The 16,576-nt window shown below is 42.9% G+C and overlaps 1 protein-coding gene across 1 annotated transcript in view; it reads left to right on the forward strand.

Annotated features, from left to right (window-relative positions):
- WDR72 (WD repeat domain 72) overlaps positions 1-16,576 on the forward strand; it is a 343,080-nt gene that overhangs the window by 324,796 nt on the left and 1,708 nt on the right. The window contains exons 19-20 of the mRNA XM_033920737.1: positions 242-324; positions 6,043-6,232. Coding sequence (XP_033776628.1) covers positions 242-324; positions 6,043-6,232 — 273 coding nt within the window. The remainder of the gene's footprint in view (positions 1-241; positions 325-6,042; positions 6,233-16,576) is intronic.

The following is a 16,576-nucleotide window of genomic DNA, read 5'->3' on the forward strand; positions in this document are numbered from 1 at the left end:
CACTTTATATGTTTTGGGTGCTTAAGGCAGCAAAAGGAAATTATTAAATCTAGAGTCAGAGGAAGTGGTGTGGAGTATGTGATAGAAGTGCTCAGATACAGTAAGGGAGGTGTTGGGTCTCAAACAGAATCTCCTGGAGGCGACAGCATCTTAAATATTATGATTTCTCAGTATACCTATGTAATCTCTTCATTCACTTGGTTTGACTCATTTATGAATCTAAACTGTTTTGTATACACAGATAGACATAAGTTCCGTTTTCACGACACCGATCATGCTTCCCTGGTAAAGCTAATTTCTTGTTGGAGGGACCAATCCATTGAGGTAAGAAACAGGACATGTTTGCACTAATGCAATTACTGAAAGTGATGACACATGACCACGATGCAATTTTTCAACTATAGTCATTGACAGGAAGTGATTGAAAGTCCAAACTTGTAGTTTTTAGACATCTTCTGTCTGTGAAATATTTGTCTGAACAAGTATTATGCACAGGATACCTAATGAGAAGGATCCACTGCTATATAAAATATCACTTCAGATAATGATTTTTTTTTTTTTTTGCTGCAAGATGTAACATATGAGATTTAATTTTTCATATTCTTATTGCACTCTTTTTTGATTTAAAATATGAAATTGATATGCTTCTACCATATTGTCCATTTTTCTGTAAACCGCTTAGAATCCTAACGGAGTTTAGCGGTATATAAGAAATAAATTACATTACATTACATTACATAATGGGGCTACTTCTTGATATGGTTAAGATTTTAACCTAATGGGGTCCTTTTACCCAACAGCTGTGAAAAGAGGCCTTACTGTGCCCTTATGGGGGTCATTACTGCGTGCTAAGACCATTCTAAACATTGGGGTAAAATGGCTGATTTTCCTTTTTTTAGTATTAATAGCCACATGTTAATTTTCTCATTAATGCATTCCCTCCCCCCATAAAATTGGAAATGTTTCAAATAACAGCAGTAACCTTTTCAAACTGGTCAACGACCTCTACAACCTCGAAACCCTCGCCAACACCTGCGTAAACGAACCCACTCTAACCGCGAACACCCTTGCAGACTTCTTTAACACTAAGGTACAAAAATTAAGATCATCGATACCTGCCCCAACCAACCCCCACGGGGACTTCCCAATCCTTCTCAACTCAAACAGGCCCAAACTAGACCCAGGTTCCAGAACAGACCTAAGCTGGAATCAATTCACAAATATCGACTGGCCAACCTTCAACACATATTTTAACAAATATTCAAACTCCTTCTGCAGACTGGATACCTGCCCCCCCAACATTATGAAAACTGCTCCAATCCATTTTAAGACTAATATGTTAGCATGGGTTAACCTATTACTAACCACTGGCAGTTTCCCAGCAGAACAAGGCCACATTTCAATAACTCCTATCATAAAAAACAAGAAAGAACCATCTAGCTCCCCATCCAACTACAGACCTATTGCTAGTATCCCGCTATTCACCAAAATGACTGAAGGGGTGGTAAACGCCGAACTTACCACATACCTAGATAAATTTGATATCCTAAATGACAACCAATCAGGCTTTCGCTCCAACCACAGCACCGAAACCATCATAGCCTCCCTCCTAGACCATATACACACACTCTTCAGTCGGGGAACCAGTGCCCTGATCATACAACTGGACCTGAGCAGTGCATTCGATCTAGTCGACCATGACATTCTTCTAGACTGCCTTGCCTACATTGGCATCTCCGGCCAGGTTCTTAACTGGTTCAATGGGTTCCTACGGAACAGATCCTACAGGGTTTTCAAAAACGACTCTCTTTCCTACCCATGGGAAAACTCCTGTGGTGTGCCACAGGGCTCCCCCCTGTCCCCCACCCTGTTCAACATATACCTCACCTCCCTAGGAAACCTCCTGCAAAGCCTCAAGCTAAAATTCTTTATATACGCAGACGACATTACCATAGTCATCCCTCTAACCAGTTTCACTCAAGAGCTCCTCAACTCCCTCACAAGCATAATTAGTCAGATAGAACTCTGGATGCTAACCTTTAGACTAAAACTAAACCCAGACAAAACAAAATTCTTCCTAGCAACCCCCAATGACAAAATCAAAGACACCACTATTCAAGTGAAAGGATCCACATTCCCCCTTGAACAAACCTTAAAAGTTCTGGGAGTAACACTGGACAAACATCTATCCCTCGAGAAACACACTGATATCACAGTCAGGAAAAGTATTTCGACTCTATGGAAACTCCGCACCATAAAAAAATACTTTGACGACTCTTCATTCCGCCTCCTAGTGCAATCCTCCATACTCAGCATACTGGACTACTGCAACATCATCTACTTAGGCTCCACAAAGAAAACCATCAGGAGACTAAGGATGATCCAGAACACCGCAGTCCGCCTCATATTTGGCCTGAAAAAATGGGACCATATCACCCCTTTCTACCATAAACTTCACTGGCTCCCTCTAGAATCCAGAATCATATTCAAATTCGCCTGTTTTTGCTACAAAACGTTATTTGGTTTATCCCCAAGCTACATCACCCCTCACTTCACCCTTAACCACAACTACAAGAACGCCCGTAAAATTCAACTCTTCGCCTTCCCCTCCCTAAAACTATGCCACTCAAAAAAATTCCTAGACAAAACCTACGCCTTCCAAGCCGCCAAACTAAACCCTTGGCTAGCCCAAATGGTCCTCAAGGCCCACAACTACCTCGACTTCAGAAAATTACTCAAAACTCACCTATTCCGAGACCAAGACCCTCAATGCCCCTTCCAATCCTCTTCCCCCCCCTTCTGATCCTCGCCCCCCCTGTTCTCCCTCCTCTTCCCAATACTTCTCTCCTTGCTGTTCGCAACTCTATGAACATTTTGATATGTAATCACTTGTAAATACTCTCTCCTTGCTGTCTGCTACTCTATGATCAATTTGTGTAACCACTCGTAATCTCTGTCAAACTACTCCATGATCAATTTGATATGTAACCACTTGTAATCTCTGTCTAAATAATGTGAACCGCCTAGAACTCTTCGGGGTATGGCGGTATACAAAAATAAAGTTATTATTATTATTATTATTATTATTATTTTACAAAACCGTAGTGTGGTTTTTAGCGCCAGCTGCGGCAGTCGCTGCTCCAATGCTCATAGAATTCCAATGAGCGCGGAGCTGTTACGCTGCGGCTGGTGCTAAAAAACACACTACGGTTTTGTAAAAAAAGGGGGGTTAGTATTTATATACCACCTATAGCCTAAGTGGTCTACATTCAAGTACTCAGGTATTTTCCCCTATCTGTCCCAGTGGGTTCACACTCTATCTGTACCTGGGGCAATGGGAGATTAAGTGACCCAGGATCAGAAGGAGCAGTGTTGGATTTGAACCCACAACCTCAGGGTGCTGAGACTGTAGTTCTAACCACTGCCTCATACTCCCCTATGGCCATTAATGTTTGAGCCCCTACCGCCACCTAATTAATAGATAGTAGGGACTCATGCACTTAGTGCATAGCAATGCCCACACGCTAACCCTAGACTCAAGCTCCGGTGCAAAAAATTTGTTTTTTTAGAGCAAGGGAAGCATGCATACATCTATTAGCTCAATATAAATGATTTCTTATGTTGGACAATAAAAGTGTCTACATTGAGTGTATCAATATTAAGAAATAATCCGAGACTTTTATGGTTCCAGATTTCGATCATGGACATCAATTAATGACATCATTGAGTGACAGTGATTTTTGAGTCTTTGAATAGCAAGACCACATGACAGTCGATGAAAGTTTTCATATTTGCTTTTTAGGTTGTGTCAGTTTTAATATAACTCACAAACAGAATTAGTTTACACAAAAAATTTAAATGAAAAAGGAAAAAAAACAAGGAGAGATTTTTGACACTATCAAGTGCTTTATTTTATTTGATGACACATATTTGCACACACAGGAGAGGTTTTTTAGAGTCTATGATCGAAATCTGGAATCATAAAAGTCTCAAATTATTTCTTGAAATTTCAAGCTCTGAGCAGGTTTCTGAGATTCTTTTCCTCTCCTTAATATTGATACACTCAATGTAGACACTTTTATTCTCCAACATAAGAAATCATTTATATTGAGCTAATAGTTATTACTGGATTTCTACTATCAGTATATATTTGTAGCATGCATACATCCCCAAATTACCACGGGCCGCTTCAGCATACCCTCAGAGAAGGCACCGGTACCGCTTTCTTTTTCTGCGGTACCTGTGGTGCCGCTCGACGACCAGAGGATGAGGAGGCTGATGACGATGCACTCACCTCTATGGGGGCGGAGCGTTTGCGCGGGCGCCTCGTGGTCGGCAGGACTGGACTCGCTGCCACAGCGACCGGAGGGCGCTCGAGCGGGGAAGGCTTCTTAGCCGGCTTACCTGACTGGTGCGACGCCGGTGCGGTGTCACGCGGCATCGAAGAAGTAGGTGCCGATTGCGAAGGAGCCGATGCCGGTGTCGATGCCGCAGAGTCAGCCATCTCGGCACCGAAAAGTAATTTCTGTTGAATTAGACGATTTTTCAATGTTCTCTTTTTCAAAGTAGCACAACGGGTGCAGGTGGAAGCCCTATGATCCGGACCCAAGCACTGTAAACACCAGTTGTGCGGGTCGGTCATAGAAATGGGCCGTGCACACCGTTGGCACTTTTTGAACCCTGGCTGAGGGGGCATGAAAGTAAAGACGGCCTCTGTACCCTCAGTAAGCCATTTTTGCAGCGGTAAACGCACATTAGTGCTTACTGCTTATTGCAACTTTATAAAAGGGCCCCAGTGAATATGAGCTAGTTTACTGCACATCTCATTTAATTCAGTGGGAGCTATTCACTAATAACACAGGTCTTCTACACTAACATCTTACCCAGTGGCTTAGTAAGGGTGGGTGACGCTCCTCCCCACCCTTCCTTTCCCCGTACCTTTTTAACTCTCCGGCATGAGCAGCATGTCCACGTCAGAGTGGACTCGCCCCTTGACGCCCCTTGCTAGGCATGGGTCCCGGAAGTGATGTCAGAGAGAGTGCCGATGCCGACACGGGCAGCAACCTCACGCCAGGGAAATAAAAAAGGTATGGGGGAAGGCAAGGGGCGCACGCACGCGGCAAGGAGAGGAGTGGGGGCGGAGAGGTGCCATGCCCTTAGCAAGATGGCACCCAGGGCGGACCGCCCCCTTCGCCCCTCCCTCTTACTACTCCACTGAATCAGTTAAATGGGAGCTGTCAAGTCACATACGACATATATTGTACCTATTTTATCATACATGTGTGCATTTATAGAGAGGTCTTTCTGGAAGTGCCCACAGAATTATATCTACTCTGAGGCAGGAATCATGTAGAGAGCGATTCTATAGTAGTTTGCCTACCTGTAATTAGGTACAGTGTTCCCCCGCTCATTTGCGGTTCGCAAATTGTGGACTCGCTCATTCATGGTCTGCTTCGACCGCCTCTGCCTCTAGTAAAGTTGGGCTACACCAATCAGGAGCTGCGTGTCAAAGCAGCTCCTGATTGGTGTAGCTCAACTTTACTACAGGAAGAGGCGGTCGGAGCAGCCCTCGAGTGATTTTCTTCACCCACCGGCGCTCCAGTTGCCCTCTCCTGCCTCCTCTGCCTTTTGACAGGCGAAAAACTGCATTCGTGGTTTTTTTAAATTCGCGGAGGTTCCTGGAATGTAACCCCCGCGAATTTCGAGGGAATACTGCACTATTTGATGCTTATTCTGTAGAGGAACAAATGCATGAGACTGAGCACTTATGCCAGCCACACAGTCCTAGTTTTCATCTCAACCTTTGGATCCTTTCTCAAACTTACTTGTGATCTTAGTAATCTTACAAATATTAGAATATTAATCCACTAGCCAATATTTTAGAAATTAGTTTGCCGATTCAAAGTATAATTAATATTTCATTATTATGAAATAAATCTAGTCAAAGTTTTGTGTTCTTAAATTTGATTTTCTTGCACAACTGTTTGATAATTTGGTAAAATCTTCTTAAGCATGAAATCTCACCTGTGGCCTCCATGCCAGGTAATTGAGGCAGTACAAGCTGTTCTACTGGCTGAGGTTCAAAGAAGTACAAAAACCTTGCGAAGAACATCTATTAGCAATCATCCAGACACCACGGTAAAGAATCGAATGAGCGAGGCACATCCTTTGCCAGAGTCTGACAAGACAGAGGAGCTGGAGTTACAATGCATTAAGGACATTCAAGTGAAAAGTAAGTGCACAATTTATATGCCGTCTCTATCATGACTAGTACATGTTAAGAATAAGACTTTTCAAAATGTCCGTTTAGCAAGAGCTACCTGCTTTGTTACTGACTTACTATTAATCTTCGTTTATATATATATATATTTTTTTTTTTTTGGGGGGGGGGGAGGTAATGTCAGATTTTTTTCAATTTCACTGGTTTGAAGTATTTCTGGAGCTGATTCATTGTCTTTCCTCAGCCACATATCTTAGTGATTGTTAAGAACAATATGGATTTTCCTTATGTGCTTAAAGAGTGGGCATCCCATCTGCCAGGGTTTGTTTTGGGGTTTGCGGCAAGAGGGATTGGGCATCCCTACTGATAGGGGTTGTTTCAGGGGTTCTGGCAGGAGGGAGTGGGAGGGTTTGAGGGTGGCGACAGGAGGGAGTGGGCATCCTTCCTGCCGGCCGACATGCAGTGGGGTTTGGGGGTTCCCTGCCACTCAGCTGTTTGTGGCCAGGAGATTCCCTTGCCATGATCAGCTCAGCTTCAATGTGATTCTCTAAACAGCGCCTGTGACATGGATACCGGTTAGAGAATCTGGGTTAGGCTGGGTTAGGCCGTGTGCGATTCTCAAAAGCCACTTAGGCAACTACTGAGATCAGGTGTCCTCTACAGAATCAGGCCCTAAATGCTAAGACACCAGTAGGGTCCTTTTACTTAGCTGCAGTAAGAGCGAGTACGTGCTTACCACAACATAAAAGGGCTTAGTGTGGGATGCACTCAGACATCCCATAGTAAAGTTCCTAATCTGCATATGCAAACTGCACACTTAAAAATATTTACATTTTTAAATTGGAAATGCCATTAAAAGTCAATTAAAAAACAATTAACTTAATATTAAAGATGCGCCTGGAATTCAGCACAGTGCCTATCAATGCCTAAGTCGAGGTGCGTACTGGCACCTACTTGGTAAGGGGCAGAGAATAGGTGTGATATGACTTAGACATCGCTAGGCATCTGTGTTAGGTGCCAGTCAATTAGGCCAGGAAAATCTTGGCCTAATATACTGGTATCTAACATTAGGATGCCTAGCAACGCTTAAATCGAGTTAGGAACCAGTAGGCACAATCCTGTAAATGGTACCTAGCGGTTGATTGACAACCGTGCCCACCAGCAGCTAAGAGAAAGGCCCTGCTAGGTGCAATTTATAGAATCAGGCCCTTAGTGCAGCTACATTTTCATGCACTAACTCAGTGTATCTCAAACCTTTTTAGTTCTGGCACACTAAACGGAGCAAATGATTTTCACCACACATTATAATTGAAATTATAAAATTGCAACCAACAAAAAATTAAATTTGAGAGTTATTTATATAAAGTTATTTAAGCTCTGTATGGGTAATTGTAACAGCAGTGAAGCTAAAGTGGATAGAACAGAATTGTTAATCAATGCAGTGGATGAGCTTGTTGTTGAGTGCAAATGAACTCAAAATGTGGCTTGATAGTCCGCAAGCAAACACGCATTTCATCATCCACCATCTGCAGTCATTCTCTTCTTTACGGTTTAATTTTTGTCAGAGCTGAAAATCCAAGTTCTCAAAGATAAGAAGATCTAAACGGTAACAAAGCCATGATTACCTTGTTGCTCAAGTTAGGATAACTATTGCATAAAAAATAAAATTACTTGCCATTAGTTTTCAAGGACCCATTTCATCAAAGAATGACGCTTGTCTGGGCAGTCGTATCCTTATTCACACAGACACTCATAAAATTGACAGACTCTTGCGTACGCAACATACATGTCATCTATTCTAGTGTATACTTATGAAGAGAATTTTTAAAAAATAAAGTGAAATTCTGGGATCTCTCGTGGCACACCCGGAATTTCTTCAGGGCACATCACTGTGCCATGGCAGACAATTTGAGAGACGCTGCACTAACTGATTAGAGTAGGATTAACACGTCAGTCCTTAGGGAGAAATTCTATAAGAGGTGCCTAAAGTTAAGCGCTTAACTTAATTAGCTCATAATTGAAAAACATATAACTTAATTGGGAGATAGGCACCTATCCTCTTAGGCGCAATTCTACAAAAAAATAGGAGCCTAGCGGCACCTAGCACCAAAATAGGTGCGTTTATTGGTGGAGAAAGATTTAGGCGCCACAAGGCGTGATTCTCTAAAGGACTTAGGCGCATATGATGAAGGCCTTTAAAACCCTGGCCTATATTTCAGATTCCTAAGTTTTATATTAGGTGCCGCTAAGCACGATTCTGTAATGGGTGTCTAAGTGTGACTGGCATGCAATAAGCGCCATGCGATTGGTGCCTATCTATTTTAGGTGCCAATTACAGAATCCGGCACTTGTTGCCTGCAAAATAGGTATCAGTGCTCAAGTGGTAATTTTTTTAATGGCTGCACGCTAAAGCAGTGGTGTAGCGGGGATGAATGTTGCCCGGGGATGAGGAACCCCTCCCGCCCCCCTCCCCCCCGTCACATGCGCCCCTTCCCCGTACCTTGTTATCTTTGATGCAAGCAGCCACAAACTTTCTATTCATGTCAGCTTCAGTGCTCTCTGACATCACTTCCTAAACGCAGGTCCCGGAAGTGATGTCAGAGAGCACCAAAGCTGATGCGAGCAGCCAGTTCATGGCTGCTCGTGCCAAAGTTAAAAAAGGTATGGGGGGGAAGGGAAGGGGCACAAACGAGCATGGCAGGGGTGAGGAGTGGGAAGGGGGGCACAGAACAGGAGGGGTGCCAGCACCCCAAGAAAGACCACACCTGGGGCGGACCAACCCCCTCCCCACCCTCTCCTAACTATACCACTGCGCTAAAGGAAACATTAGCGCATGACCATTAATAGGGAAAATGAAGAATAGAACGTTTTCAGGTTGCAGTAAAAATGGCCTTAGCTTTTGTGGAAAAAACCAACATAAGGGTACACTAAGGCCCCTTTCTATTGCAGCTTAGTAAAAGAACTCCTACAAGTATAAAATGGTATTTAGCACAAACTAATTCCATTCACATGCACTAAACTCTGTTAATAGGGTCCCTTAAAAAGCATTCCACTCAAAGTTTTAGCATGCATGGAAAATGTGATATGGATAGTGAACTACTAGTTAACATTTTTACCAGATGATATTCAAAGCAATTTAACTTGCTGCTGACTGGGACATGTCAGAGTAAATCAGGGCAGTAGAAGGACCGGAAGCAGCGTGTGAAGACTGCTGCACACGCTGGAATCGCCAGATTCGTAGTCGGGACCCCTGGAAGGGAAAAGAGGGTAGAGGAAACGCTAATGCTGCTGCACAGGGAAGTGGTGTGGGAGGAGGGAAATGGTGGGGGAGGGAATGCTGCTTTGGACAGACAGACAAACAGAGGGAGGAAGAGAGACAGAAAGAAAAGAAGAAAGACACAGGGGCAGGGAGATACACAGAAAGACAGACAGACAAAGGGGCCAGGGACAGAGACAGACAGAAAGAAAGACAGTGGGAGGAAGAGAGAGACAGAAATAAAAACAGACAGACAGACATATATTCTAGCACCCGTTAATGTAACGGGCTAAAATACTAGTATTCTATAAATGGCATCTTAACTTAGGTGCCAGTAGGAGCCCTACTGATGCCTAAGTTAAGTGAACAATGTCCTTTAAGCGATGTTTTAAAATTATTTTCAAGGTGCCAAAAAACTGGCACCGGAATAGCAGCTCCATAGGGGCTTTATGATGCCTAATGCCACTGTAGGCGTGGCTATCGCTGGAAGTGGTGTTAGGTTCAGTAAAGCCCCTTTGGAGGCACGATTCACGCCAAAGGTAAATATAGGCCTTGAAAACCCTGGCCTACATTTCCAGTGCCTACCTTTGCCGGAGGTGTGATTCTGTACCCGCCGCCATTGCACGATTAACACGGAATTGGCGGCCGCATTTCTAGGTGGTCACCGAGAACAGCGCCATTTAGAGAATCTGGGCCACAGTACTCAGCATTTCTTTTAAATTCTATCCTCCATGAGCAAATATATCCAGATATTCAACAGCAGTACATGAATACTGGCTGCCTCTAAATATCTGGCCGCTATCCATATGGCTTATCTGGATACATTTAGAACCGGGTTGTTGTTTTTTTTGCTTGTTTGTTATTTATTATTCTTCGTTAGTTTTTTTTTTTTTTTTTAATTTTGTAGGGGGGTTGTTTTTGTTGTTCTAAGTTTTCCTGAGAGTTGTCTGGGTATGATGCTGAAATTCATCATTACTGTACTTGTATAACTGTGATCTCCACCCTGGTGCTTTATGGGTAATGCCACTGCGTATTTTTCTCAGGTAGTAGGTGCTGCTAGCATTTTAAATATCAGAGACTTTGATTTTAAACCAGTTAATATAGTAGATCCAGTATCATGGCATTATATCTTATATATGTTAGAGAAGATGGAATTTAATTTATTTTTTGAACTTGGATCTATATTTAGCTCACTTGTTCAGAGTTTATATGAAATGACATAAATTTGATTCTGTTTCATTAGCGAGTCTACGCTAAGGAAGCTAACTTATAATCTCTTTTGAGGGGATGCGTCTGTCATAAAAATTTGTTAGCAGTGTCTTTGTTCCTCTTCTCTTTCTTTTGGTCTAAGAATAGCTAGAATATATGATACAGGTAAGAAATGAAATACAGTGTCTTAACAGAAACAACTGATGAAGTCAATCGTTCAGAACTCATGTATTAAAAAGTATCCTGTTTATTTTCATCCATTAAGGTGTCTTGTATTTCCAAGTTTATTTGTTATACCGTCTATCATGTAGTAACTAATCGGTTTACAATAAGTTTTTACAGTAAAATATAACTTTAAAAGGAAATAAAAGCAATATAAGGGTGCTTTTACCAAGGCGTGCTAGCCGTTTTAGCACGCACTAACGTGTCCATAGACTATAATGAGTGCATTAGCGTTTAGTGCGCTCTAATAGTTAGCATTCGCTACAACGGCAAGCGCGCCTTAGTAAAAGGACCCCATAATATTCAATAAAATAATAAGTGGGGATTTGAAGACTAACAGGAACTAACAAGATCAGAACGAAAAGGTCACGGGGGGGAATAAAATTACATCGAGATAGAAATAAAGAAAAAAATAAGATAGAAGGGGGAAGGGAGGAAGCGTTTGTTATTCTCTGCTGATGCGTTTGTCAACGTCTCATGGAGAAGAGAAATCCCGCCCGCAATGGATACGCTATTGAAAATAGGTGCACACTTACAGAATAACGTGTAGCCAAATTAGTGTTCACATACACATGTAAATAACTAGAATATTGGCATTTAGGCCCGGATTCTGTAACCAGTGTCACCGACAACAGCCACCTTAAAAGCGGCTGCTGATTGTGTATCAGTTGCGCCCTGGCAAAGGTAGTCACCATAAATGTTGGCAGTTTAGGTATTGGTCATGCCCACAGTGTCATTAGGCGGCCTAAAGTGCCTGTAGAGCGTGATTCTGGCACCTATTTTTTAGGTGCCAGTAGGCACCTTGAAACTCAGTTAAAAATGTCATTTCAATGGCCTCTTTTACTGAGTTTGGGCACCTAAAACACCAGTGCCGTTTAGAGAATCCGGGTCTTACTACACAGAATCTTACAGCTTTACACACACATAACTAGTACCGTATTTTCACGCATATAACGCGCGTTATACACGATTTTTACAAACCGTGCATAACCTTGCGCGTTATACGTGTGAGCGCGTTTTACAACGTTTTTTTTACATAGTTCCTCCCCCCGACGTCCGATTGACCCTGCAGGACCGCTCGCACCCCCCCTCCCGACGTCCGATTCACCCCCCCCCCCCCCCCGCAGGACCGCTCGCACCCCCACCCCAAAGGACCGCTCGCACCCCCACTGCCTCCCCCCCCCATCATGGAGAAGCTCCTACCGTTCTCCTGCTGCTTCCTCTGCCGGCGGTCCCGGGCCTTCTGTGAGCCCTGTTCTGAAATGCTTCCTCTTCCGGCGGTCCCGGCCCTTCTGTGAGCCCTGCGTCTGCGCCGCTCCCTCTTCCGGCGGTCCCGCCCTTTCTCTGACGTGGTATATAAAAATTTCTTTACATAAATTACAGTTTCCCGCGCGCTATACCCGGGTGCACGTTTTACACAGGTGTGCGGTATATGAGTGAAAATACGGTAACTGCCTTATATGTCTATTCAGCACTATTGCCTCTCCAGATACGTGCAAAATAATAAACATATTCTGTTAAACACCGAGGCTGACATTTAACAAATATGATTGATGCTACCACTTGTCTGTATTTTGTATCTGTTCAGATAACTGGTGTTTGCAATAATTGACTTTGCAATTACCCTCATAATTAATATGCACTTGTTAAATGTAGGGATGTGCATTCATTTTCCTTGTTGCTTCATATTATTTTGGAACCTGAAATGACAGGAATAAAATCTCGAACTAACAAGTTTCGTTCCAATGTCCTTAATGTTTAGCCTTTTCTCTAAGTGTTAACAGAAAAACAGGCTACTCCTTGGGTTTTGGGCAGATACTAGGGACCTGGATTGGCCACTGTGAGAACAGGCTACTGGGCTTGATGGACCATTGGTCTGACCCAGTAAGACTATTCTTAGAGGATTCTGGGAGCCCAGATTTTGGAACACTATCTCTTTTTCTTTCTTTTTCATCCAATTTTATCTTTCCATCATATATATCCCTTCAGGAAGAAGGGCTGTGGTTCACTGGTAGAGCCTCTGCACCCAGAGGTTGTGAGATCAAGTCCCAGTGCTGTTCCTTGTAGAGTAACCAGATTTATTTATTTTTTTTTGGAGGGGGGGGGTTACCAGATTTTACGTATGTAAAATCCAGACCCATAGACCTGTCCCCATCCCTACCCCGTTATGCCCACGCCACGCTCCAGCCTCGCCCTATCGAGGTATGCTTAGCAACTGGTATTAGTTAGGCCTTTACATTTTCTTCTGTATGAATACATTTCATTGAAAACTTATGTGTACTGTATTTGTGACTGTCTTGTCAACTGATCTAAACTCTTCAATTAGATAAATTGGGTTTTGCTGAAACACAGATTTTGCTTGTAAAAATGTCACCATGAAATTAATAGTGGCCTTTCATATTGAATGATGGAGTCTATGTTGAATTTCAAAATGGTGGATTTGAAATGAAGAAGTAAAGCATTTAAAGTTTCAGTCCTAGCTACAGTCACATCCTTGCCTTTTGTGATTTCACTTATGATGTTCTCCATTTATTTTTACCCAACTACTTGTTTTTAAGACAAAGTATATAGAAGGTAGTTGAAATAAATAAAATACAGAGGAAAAGAGCTGGGTGCGCCAAGGTTGTCTCGATGTCTGTTTACCTCTACTGAAGGGTAGCAGAGTGACTGGACCCAGTAGTGTAGTAAGGGTGCTGTCTTGGTGAGGGTGCCCGTATACTTCCTCTTTTCTGCCCCCTCACTCCCCCCCCCCGGCCAGTTACAAGAACTCCAATATAAACTGCTTCATCATACTTATTTCACTAGGCCGCAGGGAGTCAGAGATGGCCTTTGGGACTCCGTTGACTGTGTGAAGTGCAAGTGTGTGACCAGGACTTTATTGCACATGATCATTGAATGCCTGTTTTTGATGGTATATTGGAATGGGGTGTTGAGCTTTCTCACCATGATCCTGGAGGTATCTGTTCAATGGTCCTATATGATCTTAGTGCTGGGACATGATGAGGAGATCCTGACTCAGGGCTAGACTGCCGACCATTAGTGCTATGTTGCTCTCCTTGTGGCTAAGTGGGGTGTACTGCGTATGTGGATGGACAAGGTATCCCCAGAGTTGGTGGGGTGGAAACACTCCCTCAGGGAGTTGGCTCGTTGGGAGTTGCGCAGTATTGGTGGGAGTTTAGGGGGACCCCGTCCACTAAATCGATCACTTTGGGAATCTGTCATCACTGAAATTGATCCTGCGTGATTCTTTTTATTTTTCCTTTTCCCCAGCTGCTGAAGGGGGTAGGGAGGGGGAGTAGGGGGGGCTCTTGTTCTGTTTGTCTGGGGGGGGTTATAAGAAATGTGGGAACAGACCAACGGTTAGGGTGTTCTTATTCCTCTCTTATTTGTACCGTAGTGCTCTTTGGGCATTGGGACTTGTTTCTTGAGGGAGGGGGTTCATGGCTTGTTATGCCTCGAGGGAGCTCATGTCCACCCCACTTGCCTTTTTTTTTCTTTTTGGTGTTTCTATTTCCATGCTTTGTTGGGTTCTGAGTTGTGATGTATCTCTCCCTATGCCTACTTTTTGGTTACTGTGTGTATGCCTCTGACTTGTTTGTTTGCTTTCTTAATAAAAATGTTTCAAACCAAAAAAAAAAAAAGAAAGCCAGGGTGCACCAATAACTGGACATTAAATATAATTAATTATCAGCACTTCTTGGCATTAATCTAAACTTGTGTGCACATCATTAGGTGTCAGGATCTGTGTGTAAATTTTATGCAAGGATCCGAAGAGGGGATGTGCCCATGGAGCATTCCTGGAATTTGCATACAATTTTACTGAATAAGGGAGAACTGTGCCTAATTTAGGTGCAAGAATTTACACCAGAGTTCAGTAGGTGTAAATCATTATCATCATCATCAAAACTGGGTGCAGATCCCAGCATTACGTGCTATTCAATATGTGGTGCCCAACTTTGAGAGGTGTTTATAGAATAAAACTTAGAGAGGCATTTTTGATAGTGTGTCTAAGTCCAATTTGGATGACCTTAGAAGTGCGTCTAAAATATGGATGCTGAAAATGTCCAATTTCAGAACCACTAGACGTCCATCTTTTCTTTTTTTTTTCTTTCAAAAATCGCCTATTTAGACATCTTGGCTGTCAGGATGTCCAACCTTAGGACATCTAACTTTTTTGGCCATTTTTGGTCAAAGCAATGTCCAAGCTCAAAACATTCAAACCCAAGCCATTTGGACATAGGAGAGGCCACTATACTGGCCACAAAGACATACCAGCAGAGCAGTGGGGCATCTTAGAGGGCATTGCTGTGAACTCACAAAAAGAGTGTCAGGTACACTTTTTACCATACTACTACTACTACTACTATCGATTCAATCGTGTTCGACCCTTGGATACTTTGTAAGCCAGTCCTCGCCATGGTTCCCTGTTTTCCACGACTTCCTTCAATTGTTTGATGTTCATTCCCTTGTCATTCTTGATGGTATCTAGCCAACGGGCCTTTGGCCTCCCCTGCTTCTTTTTAATCACTGACCATTCTGAGTAGCACCTCCTTTTCTAGTGTATTTGCTCTCATCACATGTCCAAAATAGGTTAGTTTCTATCTGGTAATCTTACCTCTGGGTTTATATGATATAGAATTTCTTTGTTGGTGATTCTAGGTGTCCATGGGATTCGTAGAAGTCTTCTCCATCACCACAGTTTGAAGGCAACAATTTTTCTTCTATATGCTTTCGTGAGTGTCCATGTTTTGCAGCCATATGTTGTGACCTGGAACACGATGGCAGTAATCAGTCTTTGTTTGATGGTGACTGAGACATCCTTGCACTTTCATATTTGGTCCATGCTCACCATGGCTGCACACCCAGTGCTAATCTACTCTTGATCTCTGCTGTCGAACCACCACTATGATCAATAACAGTCCCAAAGAAAACAAAGCTAGCAACCACTTCTATTTCTTCATTGTTGATCTTTATGTGGACTTTCTTGTTGGTGGTAGTCATGATTTTGGTCTTCTTGATGTTCAGGTAAATTCTCATTTTCTCGCTTTCTTCTTTTAGCTTCAGGATCAATTTCTTGAGGTCCTTCTCACTCTCTGCCAGCAGGGTAATATCATCTGCATATCTCAGATTGCTGATGGTTCTTCTGCCTATTTTTACCCTAATACTTGAATCATCTAAATCCAGCTTCCTCATGATTACTTCTGCATAGAGGTTGAAAACAACAGGAGAGAGGATGCATTCTTGTCTGGTACCCTTTTTTATCTTGAACCATTCTATATCTCCATACCTGGTTTGCACTATAGCTTTTTGATCGTAGTAGAGCAATTTGATTAACCTGATTAGGTGCATTGGCACTCATAATTTTAACATAAACCCCTTATAATGTATGGCGAGCCCTCCAAAATATCCCCCAAACCCACTATACCCACATGTCTACCACCCCAATAGCATTTATGGCTGCAGGTGGGCTTATTCTTTCTACCATCAATGTAGTGGGTAAAGAGGGGACTATGGGCCTGAGTCCCCCTCTCTGTGGTTTACTACACTGTCCACCAGGTTCTCCAGACACCTGTTTGCTGCTCTACTAGGTTTTCCCATACCAAATGCTGCTGTTCTAGAGTCAAGTGTGTACTGTTTTATGCAGATATTTGATGAGGATGGGGGTCAGT

The sequence above is a fragment of the Geotrypetes seraphini genome, chromosome 14 (assembly GCF_902459505.1).
Source record: "Geotrypetes seraphini chromosome 14, aGeoSer1.1, whole genome shotgun sequence".
In the NCBI taxonomy this organism is placed as follows: Eukaryota; Metazoa; Chordata; class Amphibia; order Gymnophiona; family Dermophiidae; genus Geotrypetes; species Geotrypetes seraphini.